The following is a 21,239-nucleotide window of genomic DNA, read 5'->3' as shown; positions in this document are numbered from 1 at the left end:
GTGTTGTTCAATGCATGATGGTAAATTCCTTGTTTACCATGCAGAAACTCCACATCCTGAATCATAGAAGAATGAAATATCATGACCTGAAGCCAATCGAATTCCGATAATTCTTCGAATATTTTTCAGCGAGCGTTACAAAGGGAGTTAATCAAGAGTAAACATTATCATTGCGTCATCCTCGTGTTATTATCAATACTATTTAATTGTTACGGCAATATGAGAAAATATCTAGGTGTAACGTCTAGTTTCGCAATGAGCTAAACTTTCAAAAGACACGGTGGAAATACTTGCCATAAAAATAATGAAATGTTGATATTTTCTGTTGTAGATTCAGTCACTGGGCTTGGAGGCTCGTGGCACACTATTCCCCGGCTAGTGGTGCGATCGGGAAAGTGGCTGGGAGCACGTGAAACCCGGTTCACAAAGCCGGGTATAGAAAATATGCGCATCTTGTGAGATCGGTTCTGGCATTTGTGGATTATTTATTGAATCGTAGATATTTTAGTGCTTGCGAGTGATTTATTGAGTTGTGAGAGAGATGGAGACCGAGGAGCTGACGCGGCTCGTCGATGGCATATACAAGGTCAGTGAATTTTTTATTTTCTATCACGATTAAAAATTTGTTGAATTTCATTTGAATTTTAATATGGTCAATTCTGATTTAATTTTAAATGGAAATATTCCGTGAATTCATTGTGAAAATTAGGGAATGGGTGAGTCAAAATATCATAATATGGTTGGATTATGACAACTTTCGCAAGTGTTATTCCACTATTTTTGGCAAAATTGATATGTCATTTTCGTATGGTATTTTGAAGCGTTGAATGGCCATTAATTTACTGACTAAATTAATCGGTTGTATGTTGAGTACTTTGACGCCAGCAGGAAATGAAATAATCGATGCCTCGAGGGCAGACCCTACCAATTACATAATTCTTCATAACTAGGAGTATAAATATCATCTCGAGGTGACTCACACGCGATCATCCTCGCTGGCAACTTCTTCAAGGATAGGGCTCTGTTTACCGGCAATTATTTGCGCATTATCGAGTTAGAGAGGGAAAAATAATGGTCAGACATTTCAATATGATTAGTATGAATTTATGACATTAAAGAAGAATTCATGTCTTTCCCAAGAGAGTAGATTTTTTTTTTTATTTCCGTGGACGAGTGATTACGAATTTACAAGCGAAACAAAACTTCCTCAGAATAGAATCATTATCGCTTTCGGAATTCACGAGGTCGGTGACATAACTTTCCTCTCCTTGAAATTGGCCTCAATTTTTTTCGAAAAGAGATATATTCGTAAAATGTGGGAGAACAGGGCTCGGAAAATTTCAATTGAACATGAATATTCAGCACCAAAATCAGCGAAGTTTCTAATTAATTCAAGCTTCCAGAACACATACACCTGAATCGTTATGTACCCTCATTTTCGCGGAACAATTGAAGTGAAAAATGCCGTTTCCATAGAATCACCGAGAATCCATTAAATTAATGATTTAATTGATTCAGGTGAGAGTCGAAGGAAAACATTTTAACAAATATTTCAAAGCATTTAATCCCATAAAACTAGTCAAAATTTATCGAGAAATAAATTTCATAATTTAACAATATTTAAATGAAATTGGAACGACAAATGTGTCAGAATTTCGTTTTCCTTTCTGACTGATCGACAAAGGCTCAAACAGAACAAAAACCCATAAAACCATATTAATTGTCACCCTCAGAATTCAGGACATCAATGAAAAAAAAATCTCCCCATCGGGGAGGGCAAGTTTCGTGGTATCCACACCCGAGGCTAATCCTGATAATTCTCCGTTCAGTGATATAATGAAACTCACAACTGAGTTTTGATATGCCCCCGAGTGATTCACCGCCGTCGCAGGCATAAATTTTCACCGACGTGAATTCTCGCGGTGCAGGCACATTACCAAAGTACTTTAACAAAACAACGAGACCCCTTCCCCGCGAGTTTCACGCCGAGATTCACGTGTAACGCTGTTTCTCGGTGGAATTTCTCGATAATTAGGTGTCGCCGAGGAGAATTAGGGAGGGACTGGTGATAACTGGTAGGGGGGGAGGAGGGGGGTACTGGGGTAGATGATCACGAGTATACAGGATAATCTTATTACCCTGGCAGTGTTCACCTTTAAAATTTTCCATTGCATCAGTGGCTGTAGCGGAAGCTGAGCCGCCAGACAGGGGATGCTCCCTCCCTCTCTCTCTCTTATCCTCTCATCTCGGTGGAAGAAGAACCCCCATCGTTGTCTCTCTCACTCTGAGTAATTCACCCGAGATCTAACGACACTTTCTCGTTTCCTCGACGTTAATACTACGGTCGACTAATTCGTCCTTCGTCTGGTAGTGTCGCATCGTTTTATTACAATGTCCGTTTTCAAGCTGTGTTACAACAAAATACGCAATCATCACTGATGGATTATCCGTTTAGCCCTGAAACTGGGAAAAAAAGTCGTTACAAAAGTAATTCTGTCGAATAAGTGGGAAATGAGAATGCAAATGAGAATTGAACTGATGCATTTGTCAGGGAGAATTTAATGGGATTGTTTTTTTATTTCTTTTTTTTTATGGAAATGTGTACAGTAAATTTTTCATAGTCTGGTAAACACCTACGGTGTGATATTCTTCAGTAACTACGTCCCCAGTCACTTGTTGGAAATATTATCATATGGGGAGTGCTGAGCAATGGTCAGACGTATGAATTATGTCATATGGATTATGTCAGTGCAGAGAAATTAATGTTTTTCTTCACAGAGTGGAATTGTTAGGCTTTAATCATATCAAGTTTTATTGAAGGAATAAATTACCCTTCAAAGACGGAGCTAAATAGCACGAAAATAGAGTCATTATCGTTTCTATCGTTAACGAGGTTAATGGTGTAATTTACTTCTTAATTGAATGTGATAGAATTTTTTAAATTGGAAAACAAATCTTGCAGAACAAAAATTTAATTTAGAGGGATTATTTAATAATTAAATGTAAACAGATTTTTCCATTTTGTAAGGAATAAATTGATGAATTCTATTTTTTTTTCTTCATGAATGGAAATATACATAAAGAATTTCTCACTGTCTGCTAGACACTTCTGACATTCTCCACCTCTCGTATCCCTTGGTTCAACATCACCCCCGTTTATTTACCCATTTTTCACTCTTTCTCCTTGAGAAGATATCTCGGATGCTGGAATTTATGAAGAAATTACGGATATTGCTTGCCTCGTGGGGAGCTTCTGGGGAAATTAAAAAAGTCCAGGTGCATGCAATATCATTGGTGAAAAAAGTTTGCTGATTCCCCTTAGTCCAATGGTTCTTCTATGGTGTACGAATTTTTTTGCTGTTCACCGGCTTGATCCTCGCCAATTATCACGGACGCGCGCTACCGTTCGCCGTGTTCGAAGCCCTCTCTTTCGCGCTCCCTCGACAAATCGACTGTAATCTTGTTTAGTCTGTTGGAAAGCAAATAAAACTCAATTGAAGAATTTTCGTACACTGGGAAATGATCCCTTAACTGGTGGAATTACCAGAAAATTTGTATTAGTTGAAAAGCCAATTTTTCATCATTAAATTTTTTTTTCCGCTCAAATTTCAAGGATGTTCATAATTGAGAGTTCATTATTCTTAATCGATGAGTCAATTAACATTATTGATACTTTATTTTATGACTCAGGATTTTAAATTACCCCGGAGAGAGTAATTTTTACCTGAATTTCCCCGCACTATTTATCACCCTCCACATTTTCTTTGTTTTTTAAAGTTGAATTAATCCATTGATTCATTTGTGGATTAATTTTAATGAAAATTCATTCACTTTCCTGTTTTATTCACTCCACTGTCCGGAAGGAAATATGGAAAAGAAATTAAAGCAAGCCCCTCAATATTGAAGAACACGTCAAATATTCAAGAGGAGAAAAGACCAAGCAGCACTTTTCATAATTCATAATTCTCCCTAAAATATCAAAGAAAATAGCATTTCCCTCGTTGAGAGCATAATCTCTCTCATTCATCTCTTTATTTCAACGAAATGATGAAATTATTCAAGAAAACTTTCTACATCCCAACGATACAAACGGCTTTGCAAAATATGTAGATTATTCCAAGGGAATTTATGATAAATTTAAACTCATCATTATGCAAAAAAGCTTTTGCTTATGGGGGTTAACCCGAAAATTTTGTGTATTCAGTTCGGTCCCACTTGTGGTTGAGAGTCAGTTGATGCTGGGTATTTGAGGGATTGTGGAGTGGAGGATGGGCCAAGTGTAGGGTTACGAGCGAGATGAAGATGGAGAGTCCTTTCGTAATCCCGGCTGATCCCTTAATTTTCGAGAGCGACAAGAATATTTTCTTTCCTCTTTATTTCCCAACTCCCCTCTAGTGCCATAAATGATGTTGTCCGGAGTTGAATAGTGGGGGAGGGTAGGAGACACTTTCATTGAAATTTGCAGGATTTTTTCAATCAAAATTATTATTCGTGATCAAAAGTTTGTAATTTATCGTTCATTATTTTCTTCCATAATTTATTTTATTTTATCTTTTTTCGAATTGGAATAACTGTTGCTCTTTTGAATATCAGTATTAAAGTATTCGGATTGTACATCGGAAGCCAATTAATATCCTCCCCTCGGTTTTGGACGGCAGACCACAGCTTACGATCTGAGCATGACACCCTATGAGCCGATCTACGCGGCTTCTAACGGCGATGGCGCGCTGTGGGGCTAACTTGTCAACGCCTCTATCTCCCAGGAACTCTGTATCTCCACCCTTGGGGTAATAACGCCCCGGCGAGGATCCCTCGTAACCTTGTTACCAGAATTTCTCCTTGCGAATGCCCGTGGGGCCTCACGCAGCCTCGAATTCATAACGAGGGCTGTTTCTTTCATCGAGACGTATTCAAAGTAATTTTCATCGAACATCCCCTGGTATTAATTCTCTTTAATTGTCCGGTTTTTAATTAAGGGATTTTTTCGCATAATTATAATTATCTCTTCAGTTTTTTGTAATTTTTTCAATGAAAAAAATTTTTTTTTGTTCTCCCGATTCAAATATCCGATGGGATCTGTCATTAAATTCAAGAAAAATCCGAAATACAATTTATCGATTCGTCTCAAATAAAATGTCCTCCGATTAATCCCTCTCCGAGGGCATGTTAAAGCCCCTGACAATTCTATTCTCTCCCATCCTGATTAACTCCCCAAAATATGATTAATCGTTTTGTTTAATCTTCACCCGGGTTTTTTCCCTACGAATTTAGTTGATGAAAACTCTCAAAGGGATGAGCTATCGATCAAGAGATAAAGGAGAGGGTTTTGAGGGAGAATGGAAAGTTGGGGTGGTATGTGGAATGGGAGAGGTTGGGCTCCTAACGAGAGGGTTCCATTGTACGTTATATTCGTTGGAGCCTTCGTTACCAACACTTGTCCTTCTACAACCTATTCATGTATCTCTACCCCAACATTCACCATTAATTTTTCATATCCTGGGGAAGCATAATTTAGAAAGCGCTTTATCTAGTAGCTCTGCAAGCTCTCAAGTATTAATATCTATTTCAATTTTCAACCTCAAGAATTTCAATTGAGTTTTCTAAATAATTCATTTGAAGAAATTAACTTGATTGAATTGATTTGTCAATTAAGAGTGGAGTTCTATTTTATATTTTATAGTTTCATGGGGGGAATTAATTAATTAATACGAAGGGAAATAATGGAGAAATATTTTCTAAAATATAAATATTCCGCTTCGAATGACGAAATCGAGTAATCGTTGTGTGAGTGAACATCATGTCCAATTTCATTAAGTGAAAACGCTTCTTCTCAATAATAACATCCACTCTATTTCCCTCGTCATGAACTGGTTTTTATTCGTCTCCATCAGTGTGGAATATTAATGCCAATGTTGCACGGGTTGTGACGGCCGACAGAGTCCCGGTTTTCGGAATAAAAGAGGACAAGTCAACCGTAGACGGTAAAAAAAAAATTCTCATTACCATAATACGAGCTGAATCGCATGGGTGTAAAGAAGGTGACTCCTCAGGTATATCCGATTGCTGAGGTAATTGACACTACTGTGAGTCAAGGATGAGTGTGAGTTATTGCCCGGATTTTTCCGCGTGAAAACATCGTAAACACACATCGACTCGTTGCATCCATTCTTCCGCATTGACTCGTGCAAATCCGTGATTTATCAAGGAGAGTAAAAATAATCCGCAAACAGTGTTTTCAACGTAAGCGCAAATAATTCCGTACGAGTCTAATTAATTGGCTATTGTCAATGAGAACAATTAACTCGGAAATTTATTATTTAATTTTTTTTCTTCCCATCTTGAATATATTTTTCGCTGATGTAACTGACGAGGAATTCGCGATTGCCTCAGCGACTGGAATTCATCAACAGTCAGTCATTGTCTATTATACGCTGGATTCAGCACTCGGTGCGATAAAATTCTTCACTGAGAGAAAAGCATTCGAAAGATGATAGTCCTGCGGATTTCCATGGAGTGAAATCTCTGGACAGTTAATGAATCTGAACGCAGAGACTGCGTGTCATTGAAGCTGGATTTACGACAGAGGGAATTCTTTATTTTACGATTTGATTGTTTTACTTGTCTTCTACTGCCATTTGTCTTTAGGCTTTCTGGCGGTTTTGCGATAATAAACCAGCGCTGACTTCGACAGTTTCTGAATCTGCTTGATTCCCTTGATACTACCGTCGGCGGAGATTTGCATTTTTTACGAGCAATTGGGATGAACACAATTTTTTTTTTATTCCAAAGGTCTTGAGTTTTCTCACTAACTAGGATAGTAATTTCATTTTTTATTTGATTCGTTTGTGGTCAAACTCACCGCTAAAATCTAACTGCTAAATTCACTGCAATGTAACAAATACCGAGATAAATAACATCTCCAAAAAAAAATTACAAAAAAGTAGATAAAGTCCTTGAAACTCCGATACCATTGAAAACATAACTGCAAGCTCCGGGGGCGATCAGTGATTCAATCTGTATTTATGCAAAAAGAAGTCTCCTTCGTTTCGCAATTCGATTCTCCCGCTTCCATTCATTCTCCCTCACCCTTAGCAGAGTGGATCGATTTTCGTGCAATAAATAAGCGCCGACGTTTCAGCACAAATATGATCTAAAGGTACCTGATGATACAGTTGAGTACGACAGGGTAATTTTTCTCAAAAATTTTTCTCCGTGTGGGGGAGGGCATTGAATGTGATGAATGGAAAATAGCCAATTAGGAGATAGTCCCTGTGAATAGACGGGTGTCAGTCTAGAGGTTCCAAGCAAGGATGAACTCGTCCAGGCAGATTCCAGTGGGTCTTGCACTGTTATACATCTGCCTCGTTGTGTTGACGTTGTCCTCGGGTTGTCCCCTCATACCCTCGGGATTCGTTCGTGTGTTACGGATACATTTCCTATGAAGAGACAGGATCAAAGAGCGCCGGCTATACACACCGGCCCACAGACCGCATTAATTCCCGGGAGAATTAATGATAACGTTGATGCTGCGGTTTCCAGGGTTGGGGAGGGGAGGCAATGGCGACGTTTTCGTTTTCCAAGTTTTCAGAATTTTCATTCATTATGAAAATATGAATTTCAATGGGAATAGGTCTGGAGTACATGAAAGCCCGGGATTTTAAGTGATTTCCTGAGTTGTGGTGTCAATATCAATCGTTTTCAGGGGAATTCTGGGGGATTGATAGGGCGGCTGGTGCATTTGATCAATGATGTCCTTTATTAAGTTGAAAAACTATTATATTGTGGAATCATTATGATTGCAACGATGGAAATTTAATTGGCTGAAGAATATTGATATCATTTGAGATGAAATGAGCATTTGATTATCTAGTTAATTTTAATGGACTCGTGTAGGAATTTATTACTGTAAAATATTACGTTTAATTGCTACTTATAAATAAATTATGACTTGTTCCAATAGTCCTTCGCGTTCTATTAAAAAATTATCTCATAATTGGAGATGAATTTTCATTCATTATGAAAATGTGAATGTTAATGTGAATTACCTGTACATTTAGAGAGCATCGAAGCCCCCATTTTCAAGTGGTTTCATTATCTCCGTTATCCATTTTCCTCGTTGCGATTTATTACGTTCCCAGAAATTGATTAATCACCTAATTCACAGCATAAACGGAGTGATTTACTCTGCAGTTAATGAAAATATTCCTGTTTAAAAATACAAATGAAAAATATGTCACTTCAGCTATGACAATTATTTTCATAATTAACTTAAAAAAATTCTCAAGCTAACGAGTGGAAATGCTAATTGTAGGAAACTTCCGGCTGAAAAGAAAATTCTCCGGTTTTTTTCGAGGCTCAAGTAAGAGACATAATAAAAACAAGGCGACAAGTGAGCTTCATTATGAAAGCAAAATGGTGGCGCTGGGGGAAAGTCATTAGAAGCCTAATGAACAGGACATTTTTACGAGGCTCTTAAAACGGTGCTCTTTGATAATTAGGTTTATCTATCTGCTTTCTGAAATTTTAATGCAAAAAACCACTTTGAGTTTTCCACGCACCAGTTGTAGCGTCATTTTTTTTAATACTCTTGGCAGGAAGGAACGTTTGATATATGAGTCAACAGAGCAAGTGCACCAGGAGGTACTGTGGGGTTCCATTTCGCTGCCTGCAGCGTAGGTGTTCCGTGTAATTGTTCAAGGTTCCTCAGCCTCTGGAGAGGCATAACGAGGCTTCTGTAATTCAACAACTGGCGTGTGCATGAACCAAGGGTCTTACGACCTATTTAGGAATAGTACGATCAATTTCTGGGATGAAGACGTGAGTGGAGTTATTCGAGCACATTTAGCAGTTGCATGAAGATTAACTATACACGGAGAAATATTTATTGAAAAAATATTGAAATGGATTTTTCATTTAGAAATTATTATTACCATAGCAACTCCAACGAAACATTTAATGGAATATTCGGGGATTTTAATAGTTAAATTGGTGAGAAGATGAACATTTTTTTTCAACATCTGTTATCAGCGTTTATATCCGCGAAACTCTTGTAAATGCATAAATGCCAGGTGCACAAACGTCACATATCAGTTTCATAAAATAGAATATCAGGGGATGAAAGAACGCGTATAAATTTCGGGTCGTTGAGTGCTGAAATGAGGGAGCAGGGGGTGGATGGGGGGGAGTGGAACAGGGGAGGTGGTTTCGTAACCGCATGAGAGAGTACGGAGTGATACAGTCTCTCTCGGTGCTTTATTTATCGCTTGGGGAGATTTTTAGAGCAGAGGGTCCTAAACCACGAAACATGAAACCTCAGTTTCTCCAGGCGTACACACGTGCATATGAGACTCACTCGTCTGACAGAAATTGATGCTACGTCCTCGGACATGAATATTTACGAGTGGTCCAGCCTCGCTGGATGTGGTAAAGGATAATACATTCCCTTTTGGGGATTTCATCATTGTGTCATTCTTATCCACAATTTGTCTCAATTCATTTGCAATTATCGTCAGTATTTTTTTGTTAAATCAATATTTATGGAAATGCTATCGCCGATTTTTATCATTTCGCACAGATAGGAATCAATTTCGTCGATAAATTGCCTATCTCTCACTATCAGAAGAACAATTTCTTTGTTAAAACAATTTCTTTGGAAAATCATTTCCGGTGTCTGTCACCTGCACCCGATAGGAAACAATTTCCTCGATAAACTTGCCATCCTGTAAAATCAGGAAGTCACAAGATATCCAAAGGTCGGCTTCTTCATCGCTTAAAATAAGTAGTCAACATTTTGTCACCTCCACTTGACATTCCTAATGAAATTGCAATGAGCAAGGAAACGAGTTTAACTTCCGACGCAGAATTTAGTAATACAAGTAAAACGGAAACTCTCGCTCCCAAACAACCGTTGTTCTTTTCCGCATCACGACCACTTTCGATTTACTACTCGCACGCGATCTTTTATGGGTAGTATTGGATTAAGCGATTTTTTCACGCGATCTTCATACTAACGGTATTTTTCAATTGAACTAGCCTCGGAAATTTCCAATTTTTTAACAGTGAAAAAATTATAAATGATAAAAAAAATTTCGAAATAATCGTCACTCGAATATCAGTGAAAAATTATCAAAAGTGCACAGAATTATAAATGTTCAACAATAAAAGTGTAAATATATCTGTTGTTTTACATTATAAACTCTCTCTCTCTCAAAGGAAAAAAATACCGAAAACATATTTCTCTCCACAGGCGTGAAAAATCCTGGTATTTGAATGTCCCCAGGGTATCCCCCGCAGTTACCATATCTTTTATATCATCATCATGAAGACATTAATGGAACTGTCCCACTTCGCAATAATATTCCCGTGGTGTCACTCGGTTAACTCTCGCGAGAGTCCCAGTTGCACGTCGTATAATCACCCGCCGTTGAAAGATATAAATTAACCTGACCGATGTAAAAAGGCGAATTTGAGGTCACAGCAGCGTGGAAAATCGATTATTAATGAGAATGAAGAATAAATGACAGTGTCAGTTTATCCAGTCATGTGACTCATTGTTTTCATCGAGTCTGAGAAATAGAATATCATCAGTTCCATTCCTCCAGTTACTCACGCCAAGCCAATGATTAGTCACCATTATTCACGATCCCCGAGAGTACTCGTTACGTCGATCTCTCGATCTCCCAGAGCGAAAGCCACTTTCACATGATTTTATTCTCTCGGTACAAATCCGTTGATACGGAAAAGCGACAAACCGTGAAGTTCCATTAACAACATTGTGATATTGTCCTCACTAGTAGAAACGAAATGCCAACTGTCAAACTTCCGCATTTTAACAAAAAAAATTAAAACTCAGGGTCAGTCCTAGAAAAAACCCTAGCTGGTAAATTTTGTAGGGAATGACACTGAAAAATGTGAGGAAAATTTCATTAATTTTGGGAGATTTTGGAAATTTTATTGTACGATGACGTGAATTTTTTTTATCAGCACAATAATTTTTCTTTTGCCAATGAAGAGGACTTCGTGAATTTTCATACGTAAAAAATGTGAATTTATCGCCGAATTTCCTCACAAAAATTCTCTGTATTGTCTCTCCCCACCAGCTATTGAAATCCCCCTGATCATTAAATCATACTCTTTCATCAATATAAATACCTATAATTTCAACAACGCAATGCACGCGACATCGCCAATTAATTACCCCGAAATTGCGCAATTCCCCGTACTTCATAATCAAATATCAATAGACACATTGCGCATTCCACTGCATTTATTTTTCACAAATAGTTTTGCATAATCAAAACACTGAAACACGAATGGAGAGAAAACAAAAACATCTGGCATTAAATATTACGGAAATTATGAGGGAAGTGAAAGTTCACTTTGAATGGTGAATTTTTTTTTCTTATAATAACAGTAATAAACCCGGCAATGCCCGAGCATTACGATGGCAATGGGCTCCGTTGTCTTGTGCGCGTGACACGACGTGAATGTGCGTCTCGGGTGTTATCGTGAAACGAGGCATTCAGAGTCGTCCGAGTCCACGCATTCCACACAATTTGGTGGCACAATGTGTCGCCACTTCACCTACCCCCTTGTCTACCTCCCTACCCCTTACCTCACCCCAATCGTCCACCTATTACAGAGTCCAGTGGGGCTGCTGGACACACCTAGACACATACAACCAGCAAATACCGTACAAAGACAGCCATTTTCCCCTGGGTTTGTACCACTGTACTTGGCATAATACTGGCGGCAATACACGTGGAATCGGCAATCCCGAATGCTGCACCGTTGCATGTATAATTAAGGATTACGCGTGCCTGTGTAATCGTGACCTGAACAATACCCGGACTTTTGCCCGATGTTATCGCGTTCAGCTATTGTTCGAGGGTGAGAGGCAGAGGGAAATTGTTTGGTGACAAAATTGGGTGGAACTTGGGAGGGTAGCGCAGTGCGGCTGGAATATTGGATTGAGAATTGATTAAATATGGGAGGGGGGGGTTCTAATTTTCGGTCAAGTTTGTGATCCTCTTAAGGGTTGAGAGGAAGCGAGGAGATGACACCACTTCAATGTCGATCAGAAAGTGGGAAAATATTTGGCGATCGATTTTCTCCCGTCTAATTGCTGAATGGGGGTAGGGGGGGAGGGAGAGGCACCCGGTCGGTGATTATTTCGAGTGGTTTGGAGAGGGGTTATTCGGGCTCGTGTTGTAAAAATTATGGTTCAGGAATTTTAGTTGAGAAATTTTGAATTTGTTTGAATATTTCAACAATTCTTAAATGTTCACCTCGAATACGCTTTTAATTTTTTCCTTAAATAATCAATGGTGCGTCGGACACTCGGCTAAATGGATGACATGTGATAATATCCTATTAACTTCGGTGCACACGTGCAGAAATTGCCAACGGTGGGAGTAATAATGACAGCAAATACCTGATACAAAGTGAAACTAAAAGAGACAGGTGAAATTGTAGATTATGTGTATTGCCCTCAAGAGTACTCAGTACGAGCTCTGCATTGCGTACAATATCAAGCTCAGTGGATGACTAGATTGTGGATGTTATGTCCCGCGGATTACGCAATTTTCATCCCTGTAGCAGTGGGTCCCCCAGAGCTGTCCAAACTGTCGGAGAGTTTACGATTGAACGGGGGCAGTACACATGACGGTACATATGCGTATTGTCTAATTTTCGATTTCCCGGGACATGCTATACAGCCTGTCACACTGTCGACCATGTTTCAGGGGCTTTTCACTGTTTTTTTTTTCACCCCCTAACCCCCTGAATAATGGACGCTGCGGCGAATCATGAGGTTTAATTTATATGACAGATATTTTCCGACAACGAGAACTGACAGTTTATCGAACAGTTTATGTAATCGAAGGATACAATAAAAATGAGACGGAGATTGACGGAGAGGTGTAAAGGCAGAGAATTGATACCTGTCAGTGGCGGTATTTTAATTCAAATTGATGGGAGTGAAGTCAACTGAGCTTGAAGAGTCGGTTTTTAAACTGTCGTAGAGTTTTAATAAAATCGGCATGAAAGGGAGAATTAAATGAACGTTTTAATCACATTCCGATGAATTACCGATGAGTTGTTCTGCGTAAAGAAAAATTAATCCTGAGGATGTATTTACAGAAATATTTATATAAAAGAGATAAAGAAAACAATAGAACAATTGAGTACGCCAGTTCGCCGGTCGAAAAACTTCATTTAAATTTAAATCAGTAAAACTGAGATCCCCCGAACAACTTGAGTAAACTAGACACAAAAGTGTGGATCAAATCCGCATTGTAAACTCATTGGTAGAAATTATCGATGCTTTTTTTTCCCTCGAAGACTCTCGACTTTATTCCTTCCACCCTCGCAAAGAGTAGAAAACTTTCCATTGGATTCAAAACAAACGATCGCAGAAAAGAAACAGACAACAGTTTTTCCTTATCTCACCGAGAGCGGTATCATTTTCTCCCTCCGATTTTGTGGGATTCATGGAAAATTCATTTGAAACAATGGAAAAGAAGAAGCTATAAATGGAAAGAAAGGAGAGAAGGTTCGTCGATGGTATTGGAATCGATTTCTTCGGTGGGCTTTTCCACCTTGAATAGGGGGGGAGTGAAACCTGGGGTCGTAAATCGAGGGAGTTAAATTAACGCCAGCCGTCGAGATGTGCTTCTTGTCTTAAAGTAAGATGAGATGAAGGTGTACAGGACGCGGGGAAATAGAAACGCATGGCTTCTCCGGGATTTGCTCTTCTTGTAGATCGGAATGATGGTGGGGGTGAGAAATTCTCCCGGTGGGAGAGCGCCATCAGCCAACGAGTTTCATTGTCCAAAGTGAAACGCCAAACCAAACTCCTCTTCATTCTCGTGGGGTTTACCCCAGCCTCCTTTGTACTTTTACCGGGTAGACAAGGCCGTGGTGGAAAACCAAACATCGGCTTCTGTCTCGTAGTGCAGCTCTGTTGTGCCCGATGATGATCAGATTGAGTGTCGTTAAAAGGAGCCACATCGCCCGTTGATCGAGCCATCACCTCCGCTTAATCTCATCGAATTCCCCTCAAATTTATAAAGAATTTAGTGAAACCTGTTGCGAGAGAGAGAGAGAGAGAGGGCTTTAAAAAAAATTGAATGAGAATGGATTTATGCAGAAGGCCATTAACGTGTTTATGGATTCAAATGAATTTTCTCTTTTTATCACTTTGAATCGTGAGCGCTGGACGTATTTTTTATTCGATTTTTATTGAAAAAAATCCCAAATGGAGGGACCAAGTATCAAATTTCCTGATTTCGGAAATGTTTTTATGCAAATTCACCCCGGAGTATTGTTTCACTAACGGAATATGGAAATTTCCCATTGAAAAATGAAAATTTACTCCTGAAATGTTGGAATTGAATTAATTCAAGAAATACTTCGGGAATCAATGATTTCCACCGGAATTTTTTTTTACACGACAGATCGTAAATACCGGGCGATTGATTTTCATACCTCTCCCTATCCTGAAAAAAAAAATTCTGTCCCGGGGACAGAGCCATTGGTAAATGATGCCAAACCGTAAACACCAAAATATCAAATTTCTAGTTTTTAATTCCTCCCGAATTCGCCGTGTTTCTTTTAAAAAAATCGGACAGATCTGTGGACACACGGTATACAGTTACAAACATTTATTTTTATTCCGTTGCTGCTGCCCCCCCCCCCCTTCCCCCATCGGCCCCATCGTCATGACAGTGGATCATTCGCATTGTCGCGCAGCCGATTGAATTTTTCCTCACGTCCGGATTTACCTCCAAAAGATCATGGCCCGGGGAACGGAAGGGTAGGAAAGAGTGCACGAGAGATAGAAAGGAGGACCGGTTTGAGGAACCCAACGGCGTCTCACGGGTTTTCTCGTTTCTAACGGTAAACGCGTTTCACCTCCACCATTCGTTCGTCTTTCGAGTTCAGGCTAACGCGCGGCACACGTGCATTGAGGAGGGCACCTCCAACCTATACCTTCAGTCATCCTCGTTGCACTCAGTCACCTTCAGCTGCTTATTTCACTCGATACAGCGTAAACATGGATCTGTACGGCTTTTCACCACCCCCTCTTCTCTCCTCGTCTCACCCCTGGCCGGGCTTTTCCTTCCTCTATGTATACTTCCTCATGCAACCGGCAGTGGCTCGTTTATTCACCCCTTTCATTGCCGGCAACATACGTCGAAACCTCGCACCGTTAACTTTACAAACCGTCTCTCAACGCTCGGCACCTCCCTTTTCGTTTAATTAGTAACGAAATTCGTTAGGCTCCTCGTTTAGTTTCATCAGTCGAACGACAATTTCGTGATGAGGAAAATTCGTTAGTGGAATTTTTTTTTTTGTCTTTGGTCTTATGTTTCAGTCACGTGATAACTTGGTTAGCACTCCCGGGGAGGGTTGACAGTGGTAGAAATTGCTGGAGAAGTTGAGGTCGAGAATTTTTTATACTTTTTGATGAGTGATATTTCAATTGAATGTAATGGACATTTACCGCTTGCGGGTGAAAAATTTTTTTTTTAATTCGTGAAAAATTCAATATCGTGAAGAAAATCAAAATCTCAATCCTTCAAAAATTTGTGGAACACGTACAGATTGGTTTCTGCTTGCTATCACGTTTCGATAATCCAATCTAAATCCAATACCCAGATCATCCATAATCATCGCAGTGCCCCTCCTGTCGAATTGAAATCCCCCGTAAGTGACATTACGAAGACGTAAAATACGACGTGAAATACCCCGTGAGCCGAATCTCATAGGTGTCTCGGGCGTTTGTTTCACACTGTTCTCATTTTTCTTGTGCCTCGGGGGGGTAGGTCATGGGGGTAGAACAGGGGTGTGAAATGCCGAGGGTGAGACTTTTCAGGGGTTAAAGCCCCGGCAGATTTACTTTACCGAAGGGGTGAAAGAGCGCGTCAATTTTTTTGTCCGACCTCTGACACGAACTGTTTGGACAAAATCTATCTTCGTTCAAGTATCTGTTACTTTGAATTGAATTGAGAAACCGAGAGTCCAAGGCAATGGTTACCGGCGGGCCCAATTGAATTACCTCCCGGGGTAATCAACACCGTCTGCGTAATCACTTCGACGAGTGAAGAATCTAATCAATTGGCGGGTCGCCACGACCTTGACGTTATAACGAAGGCCGAGTGTCGGGAATCGCGCGGCTTTTGGTTATCGATTCCGATCGTGAATTCACACTCGTCGGGAAACACACGTGTAACTGGAATACGTGCCGGGGAAAATTGACGTATCGATAATGTCCTTATATTTATCGTGACGCTGGGCGTACTAACATGGGGCACAAAGCGCTGGGTGAGTGTGCTATACCCGAGCTGTCGATGCTGGAGAGAGACAGCTTTTTTTTAAATTTTTTATTCTCACGAATTTACATTTTTCAACTCCTTTCGAGTACCCGGTGCTCGGTTCCAAGGGATTACCTGGTTTATTCGATATTTTTCAAATGCATTTTCAATGGAGAAGAAAGGGAATGCAATATTTGCACGTACAGAAGAATTCAATAGAAATTTAAAAAAAAAATGTGAAAATTATTGCTAAAAACGTAATCCATGAACGAAGGGATTTTCAAGGAAACATATGTCGAGGTTAAAATTGTACGAATCGTCACATAAATTTTACTAGTTATTCCATAAATTTTCACCTGCGATGATTCGCTGTTGGTCAAATACAGTTTAAATAGAGGAGAAGTAGAAGGTAATATTGGGTGAATGAAACTGGTATGTGGATAAATATTGAAAGATAGCTAGATCAAATATTGATAATGACTTTTTATTCCCTTTGCTCGGAACGTTTGAAATGAAATTCATTCTGATTATTCGTCAAATAGCTCCCTCCGCCTGCAGGTGAAATTAAATTATGAAAATGTACGGCTGAATGAATATCCATGGATATTAAACTGCTTCCTGGGTTAATAAACAGAGGGGCTCACGTCAATCAATTAGTTGTGGTGCCCCGTGAAGATAGATAAATGGGGGAACAGACATGTGAATGGAAAAATATGCACAAAAATCTTGATACAAGGGATATATCATGCTCTCGTGTCATTCATGCAGCATGTTATGGTACATCGACTTTTCCATAAAATCCCGAGTGAAACTGTCGGCTCTTGCGGAGCTTCTGTGAACGGATTTTATGGCTGAAGGATACCTTGTGACGTTAGCCGTAAATTTTATTCCTGACGTATATTTTATATGAAAGTCTAGTCGACGATTGATATTCCAGGCACGTAAATTTAGGGAGGGAGTGGCTAAATAATAAGCAATTCATTCGATAAAACGATTTTTATCGCTTCGAATTCTAATTAAATTGTACAATTAGGACATTAATAAATAAAATGGAGAATCAATTTTTTTACAATTAGAATACGTTAACAATATTCAAGAGAGTGATATTGCTCTAGTTTTAAAAATGTTTAGACTGGATTTTTTGCAATTCGATATTGTTTATTAAATAGCCTCAAGATTCGATCAATTTTTTAACGTGAATTATTGAAAATCAGTTGCGTAGCCATGAATTCGTCTCTAATGCAGGATTCATTTGACTATTATTCTAGGGTTGTTTTTGATCAGTGGATTCATGATTCATTGAATTCACCCACCGGGGGATCCCGTGGTACGCAATACGGATGTATGATTTATCACGATTATTGGAGGCAAATGGTAGACGAGAGGTGGGCGTCGATATTTAATTTGTTTTTGCCTCGGACAGTCGGCAGACTGCGTTGTTATGTAGAGATTGATTTGACGGTTGTTCAAAAGCATACATCGAAATCAATTGAATTCTTTTCTGTTTCGGTAGTTCATTTTTCATTCGAGAAATTCTATTCATCCGAAGTGCAGGACCGAACGGCAATACGTACCCATCGTGGAGTAATAATTATAGATTAATTTTAATCGAAGGCAGGTAAATTAAATCGGGACGAGCTGGGGACTTCGTTTCCGCTGGTGATGTTCGACTCGAGGGGAAAAAAAACAAAACTGTTACTTTTTTGTTCGTGGGGAGCTGACACGAACGACATAATTGACTTGTCTGATGCACAAAGGTCGTGCTGAAACGTGCAAAAGGAGGAAAAAGTTAACAAAAGTGGAACTTTTTCGATGGAAAATAGAAAAATGAGCATTCAAGAGCCACTATTTTGATATTCGATCAATGGACAGCGATCAATAATCGCTTAATGTGATTTTTAGTGAAATTTCATTAAAAATTAAATTCAAACAATTATAAAAATCTGAAATTTCGTGCCGAATTATCTGAAAATTCGTGCTAATACTCCTCCGAAAATGCCCCCATTATTCCCACAACCTAAACCTTTTATGTCCCAGTGAATAAATAATAAAGCACACCATAAATAATTGATAAAAAAATTCAGTGGCCGATAAACACGGAAAATAATTGGAAAGGGGAGCAGTTTAACACGCCATGTCCCAGCGCAATTCATGCATTGCGATTAACCGTTATTCGGCATTCATTGGAGGATTATACCGTGTATTTTCGTGTCTCCTCTTCATCATTAGCTGGCGAGTAGCTGGATATACCCTTCCAGTCTGTCCATCTCTCTCACTCCTCGTCCGCTCTATCTCGTCTCATTGAAGCCTCAGCATGCCATGTTTATTGGTCAATTTTATTTCATCTTTTTCCTCCTCATTATTTTTTTTTCTTCTCTCGGAATGTTTTTTTTTTTAACGTTTTATTCATCTCCCAAAGCCGAAAGGCGTGAGGCATAACGGTAATTGCGAACGGCACTGTGCCCTCTTCTCAATATTTAAAACCCAAATCAACGATAAATCGTTCAAACTTATTGACTACATGGAATGCCCATTTCAAGTGTGCGGAGATGAGAGATCAAAGAGGGCAGAGTGTACTTCAATATCGATTGACTCGTGCGAGTGTGTGAGCAAATAAAAAAAAAAACTACTGGATATGTATCGAGCCGAGTTTGATAAGTGGATCTCTTCCTCATTGGCAGTTTATCGTCTCTCTTGACGTTTAACGATCGCTCCTGCCGCAATTCCCCACGGCTCGATATATTAATACAAAATCCACAAACGTCCCATATCGTGCAACACGAAAACCTCATACCACCCAACAACAAACTCTAATTGATGCTCCAGAAATGGAGCAATGGGGAGAGAGGACCAGTGCCCGATACATGTGGCCATGAAATACGGTCAAAAGTCATCCCATAAAATTTGGTTCTACTCACCCACACGTGGAGGAAAATGTAGTGTAAAAAGTGGTAAAAAAAACCTGGTAAAAAATGAAGGAAAAAAAATGTTGTACGGTTTTGTTATTTAAATATTTTTCTGCAACAAATTAAATTCAAAATTCTCCTGAAATGCAAATGACGAGAATTCTACAGTGGACTTGAATTTTCAATCAATATGCGGATGGAACTTTTTATAAATTGATAATTATCCTGAAATTTATGAAGTTCTTTGAAATTAAAAACTTTTTAATTATTGGCGCAATATTAAGCGAAAATTGTGCTCCATGGGTACATTGAATTGCTACATTGTCTTCATTCCGCCTTTCCCCCCGAGTGAATTCCGGGAGAACTTATCAAGTGCTGTGATGGAATCGTAAAAGTTCCTTCGCTGCACCATCGCAGGTCGGATAACCACTGATTTCTAACATAAAATAGATACCGATCGTTTGAGCCACAGTGCCAGATTCAATTCTTCTAACTATGCGTGAAGCTGACGAATCTTGATTTTTACGAGAGCCCCCATTGAAATTCTAATATTTTTCACGAAGAGTTTATTTCCCTGATTTCACAATTCACGAGGTTATTCGTTGATTAACCTCTCAGATAGAATAAGTAAAAAACAATCCGACTTTCTTATGCCCTGACAGAACGATAAAAGTGTTTATGGTTGGAAATTTGATGAAATCGCTTCACTAGTTGCACAGTTGATATTGCACCTGTGCATGTGGAATAAAATGGATAATACGAGATATTACTCATTTATGGGATGGTAAATATTTCACTTTATCTGCTATTTGCAACTTTTTCCCCGCGTTTTTCGCATTTTCAACTTTTAACACTTTCAACACTTCCATAAACCTCAATATCAACATGAATATTGGGCGTAATGACTTGCACAGTTGTCTCTCTTCACAGCCAAAGTGAGGAGATGGAAATTCTGAAAAAGTGTATTTGCAGTAAAATAAGCTATTCTATTATCTAATTTCAAACCATCTCCATAATTCATCAGGAGCCTTCGAACTTCCTTTCTACACTTTTAATTAAACATCAGAGTCTCGTGTTACTTTAGAAGAGAACTCCAGAAAAAAGTCAAGTTCACGGAAGTTCAATTAAATTTTTTAGTAGTGTTATTTCTCTGATATCTCATGAAAAAATGACAAACTTCCGAATGGATTAAAAAATTAATTGGAAAAATTCAATCTTCCTCCATCAAACCCACAGGATTCTACTCAACATTTAAACGAGCCTCCTGCCGAGAAATGTATGTACTGTTAGGAGGTAATTTAAATTTCAGGGAGAGGTGATTTGTTATTTTGACGGGAACCAAGTGACATTGAATTGAATTTCAGGAGGAAAAAAATGAATTTTTAATTTCAGTAACAATCAAATGAAATTTTAGATTGTTGAACCAGATGAAGAAGGCATTTACAAATTAAAAAATTATTAATTTCTACTTTCTGCAAATTTTTTCCGAAAATTGTGAATTTCCCGTTGTCGGATGTCTTGGAGTCTCGTTATTTTTACTGATAAATTTCTCTCAAGATTCTCGAATTGCCGGATAACTGCGCAGACTCATAAAAAATTCAACCTTTCGAGGTTATTCGCAAAGGTGAATAACCGTTCGATTAAAATAAATGTTGAAAAATTCGAGATAAGATAGTGAAGAATAGTATCCCTAGTGGATTGGATCCCCGGCTCCCTGGGGCCAAGGATATATGCCAGCGTTAAAACTGGGACCGGTTCTCTCGGCTCCGATAGCATCTAAGCCTTCAGCTGGAGAAAGATGGACAAGCTGTGTTTGAATCGACAAAGAAAATAATAATAAATGAATCGTTTACGTATTTCCAAGGTATGATGTATGCAACGCCTCGGCAATTGCGTAATAAGCCTCGGGTTAGGATCTCACGCGCACTGGGTCTCCAGTGATTTTTCCATCTTTTTCAAGCATCCTCGCTTTCACCTCTCCACCATTCCATCATTTACACACAGTTGCATCGAAGCT

The 21,239-nt window shown here is 39.0% G+C and overlaps 1 protein-coding gene across 1 annotated transcript in view; it reads left to right on the top strand.

Annotated features, from left to right (window-relative positions):
• The window catches only part of LOC135164897 (trichohyalin), a 76,788-nt gene that overhangs the window by 7,101 nt on the left and 48,448 nt on the right, over positions 1-21,239 (top strand). The window contains exon 2 of the mRNA XM_064125673.1: positions 332-586. Coding sequence (XP_063981743.1) covers positions 542-586 — 45 coding nt within the window. The 5' untranslated portion in view covers positions 332-541. The remainder of the gene's footprint in view (positions 1-331; positions 587-21,239) is intronic.

The sequence above is a fragment of the Diachasmimorpha longicaudata genome, chromosome 7 (genome assembly GCF_034640455.1).
Source record: "Diachasmimorpha longicaudata isolate KC_UGA_2023 chromosome 7, iyDiaLong2, whole genome shotgun sequence".
Taxonomy (NCBI): domain Eukaryota; kingdom Metazoa; phylum Arthropoda; class Insecta; order Hymenoptera; family Braconidae; genus Diachasmimorpha; species Diachasmimorpha longicaudata.
Note: the sequence above shows the minus strand (reverse complement) of the source record. Positions and strands in the feature narration are given on the sequence as shown.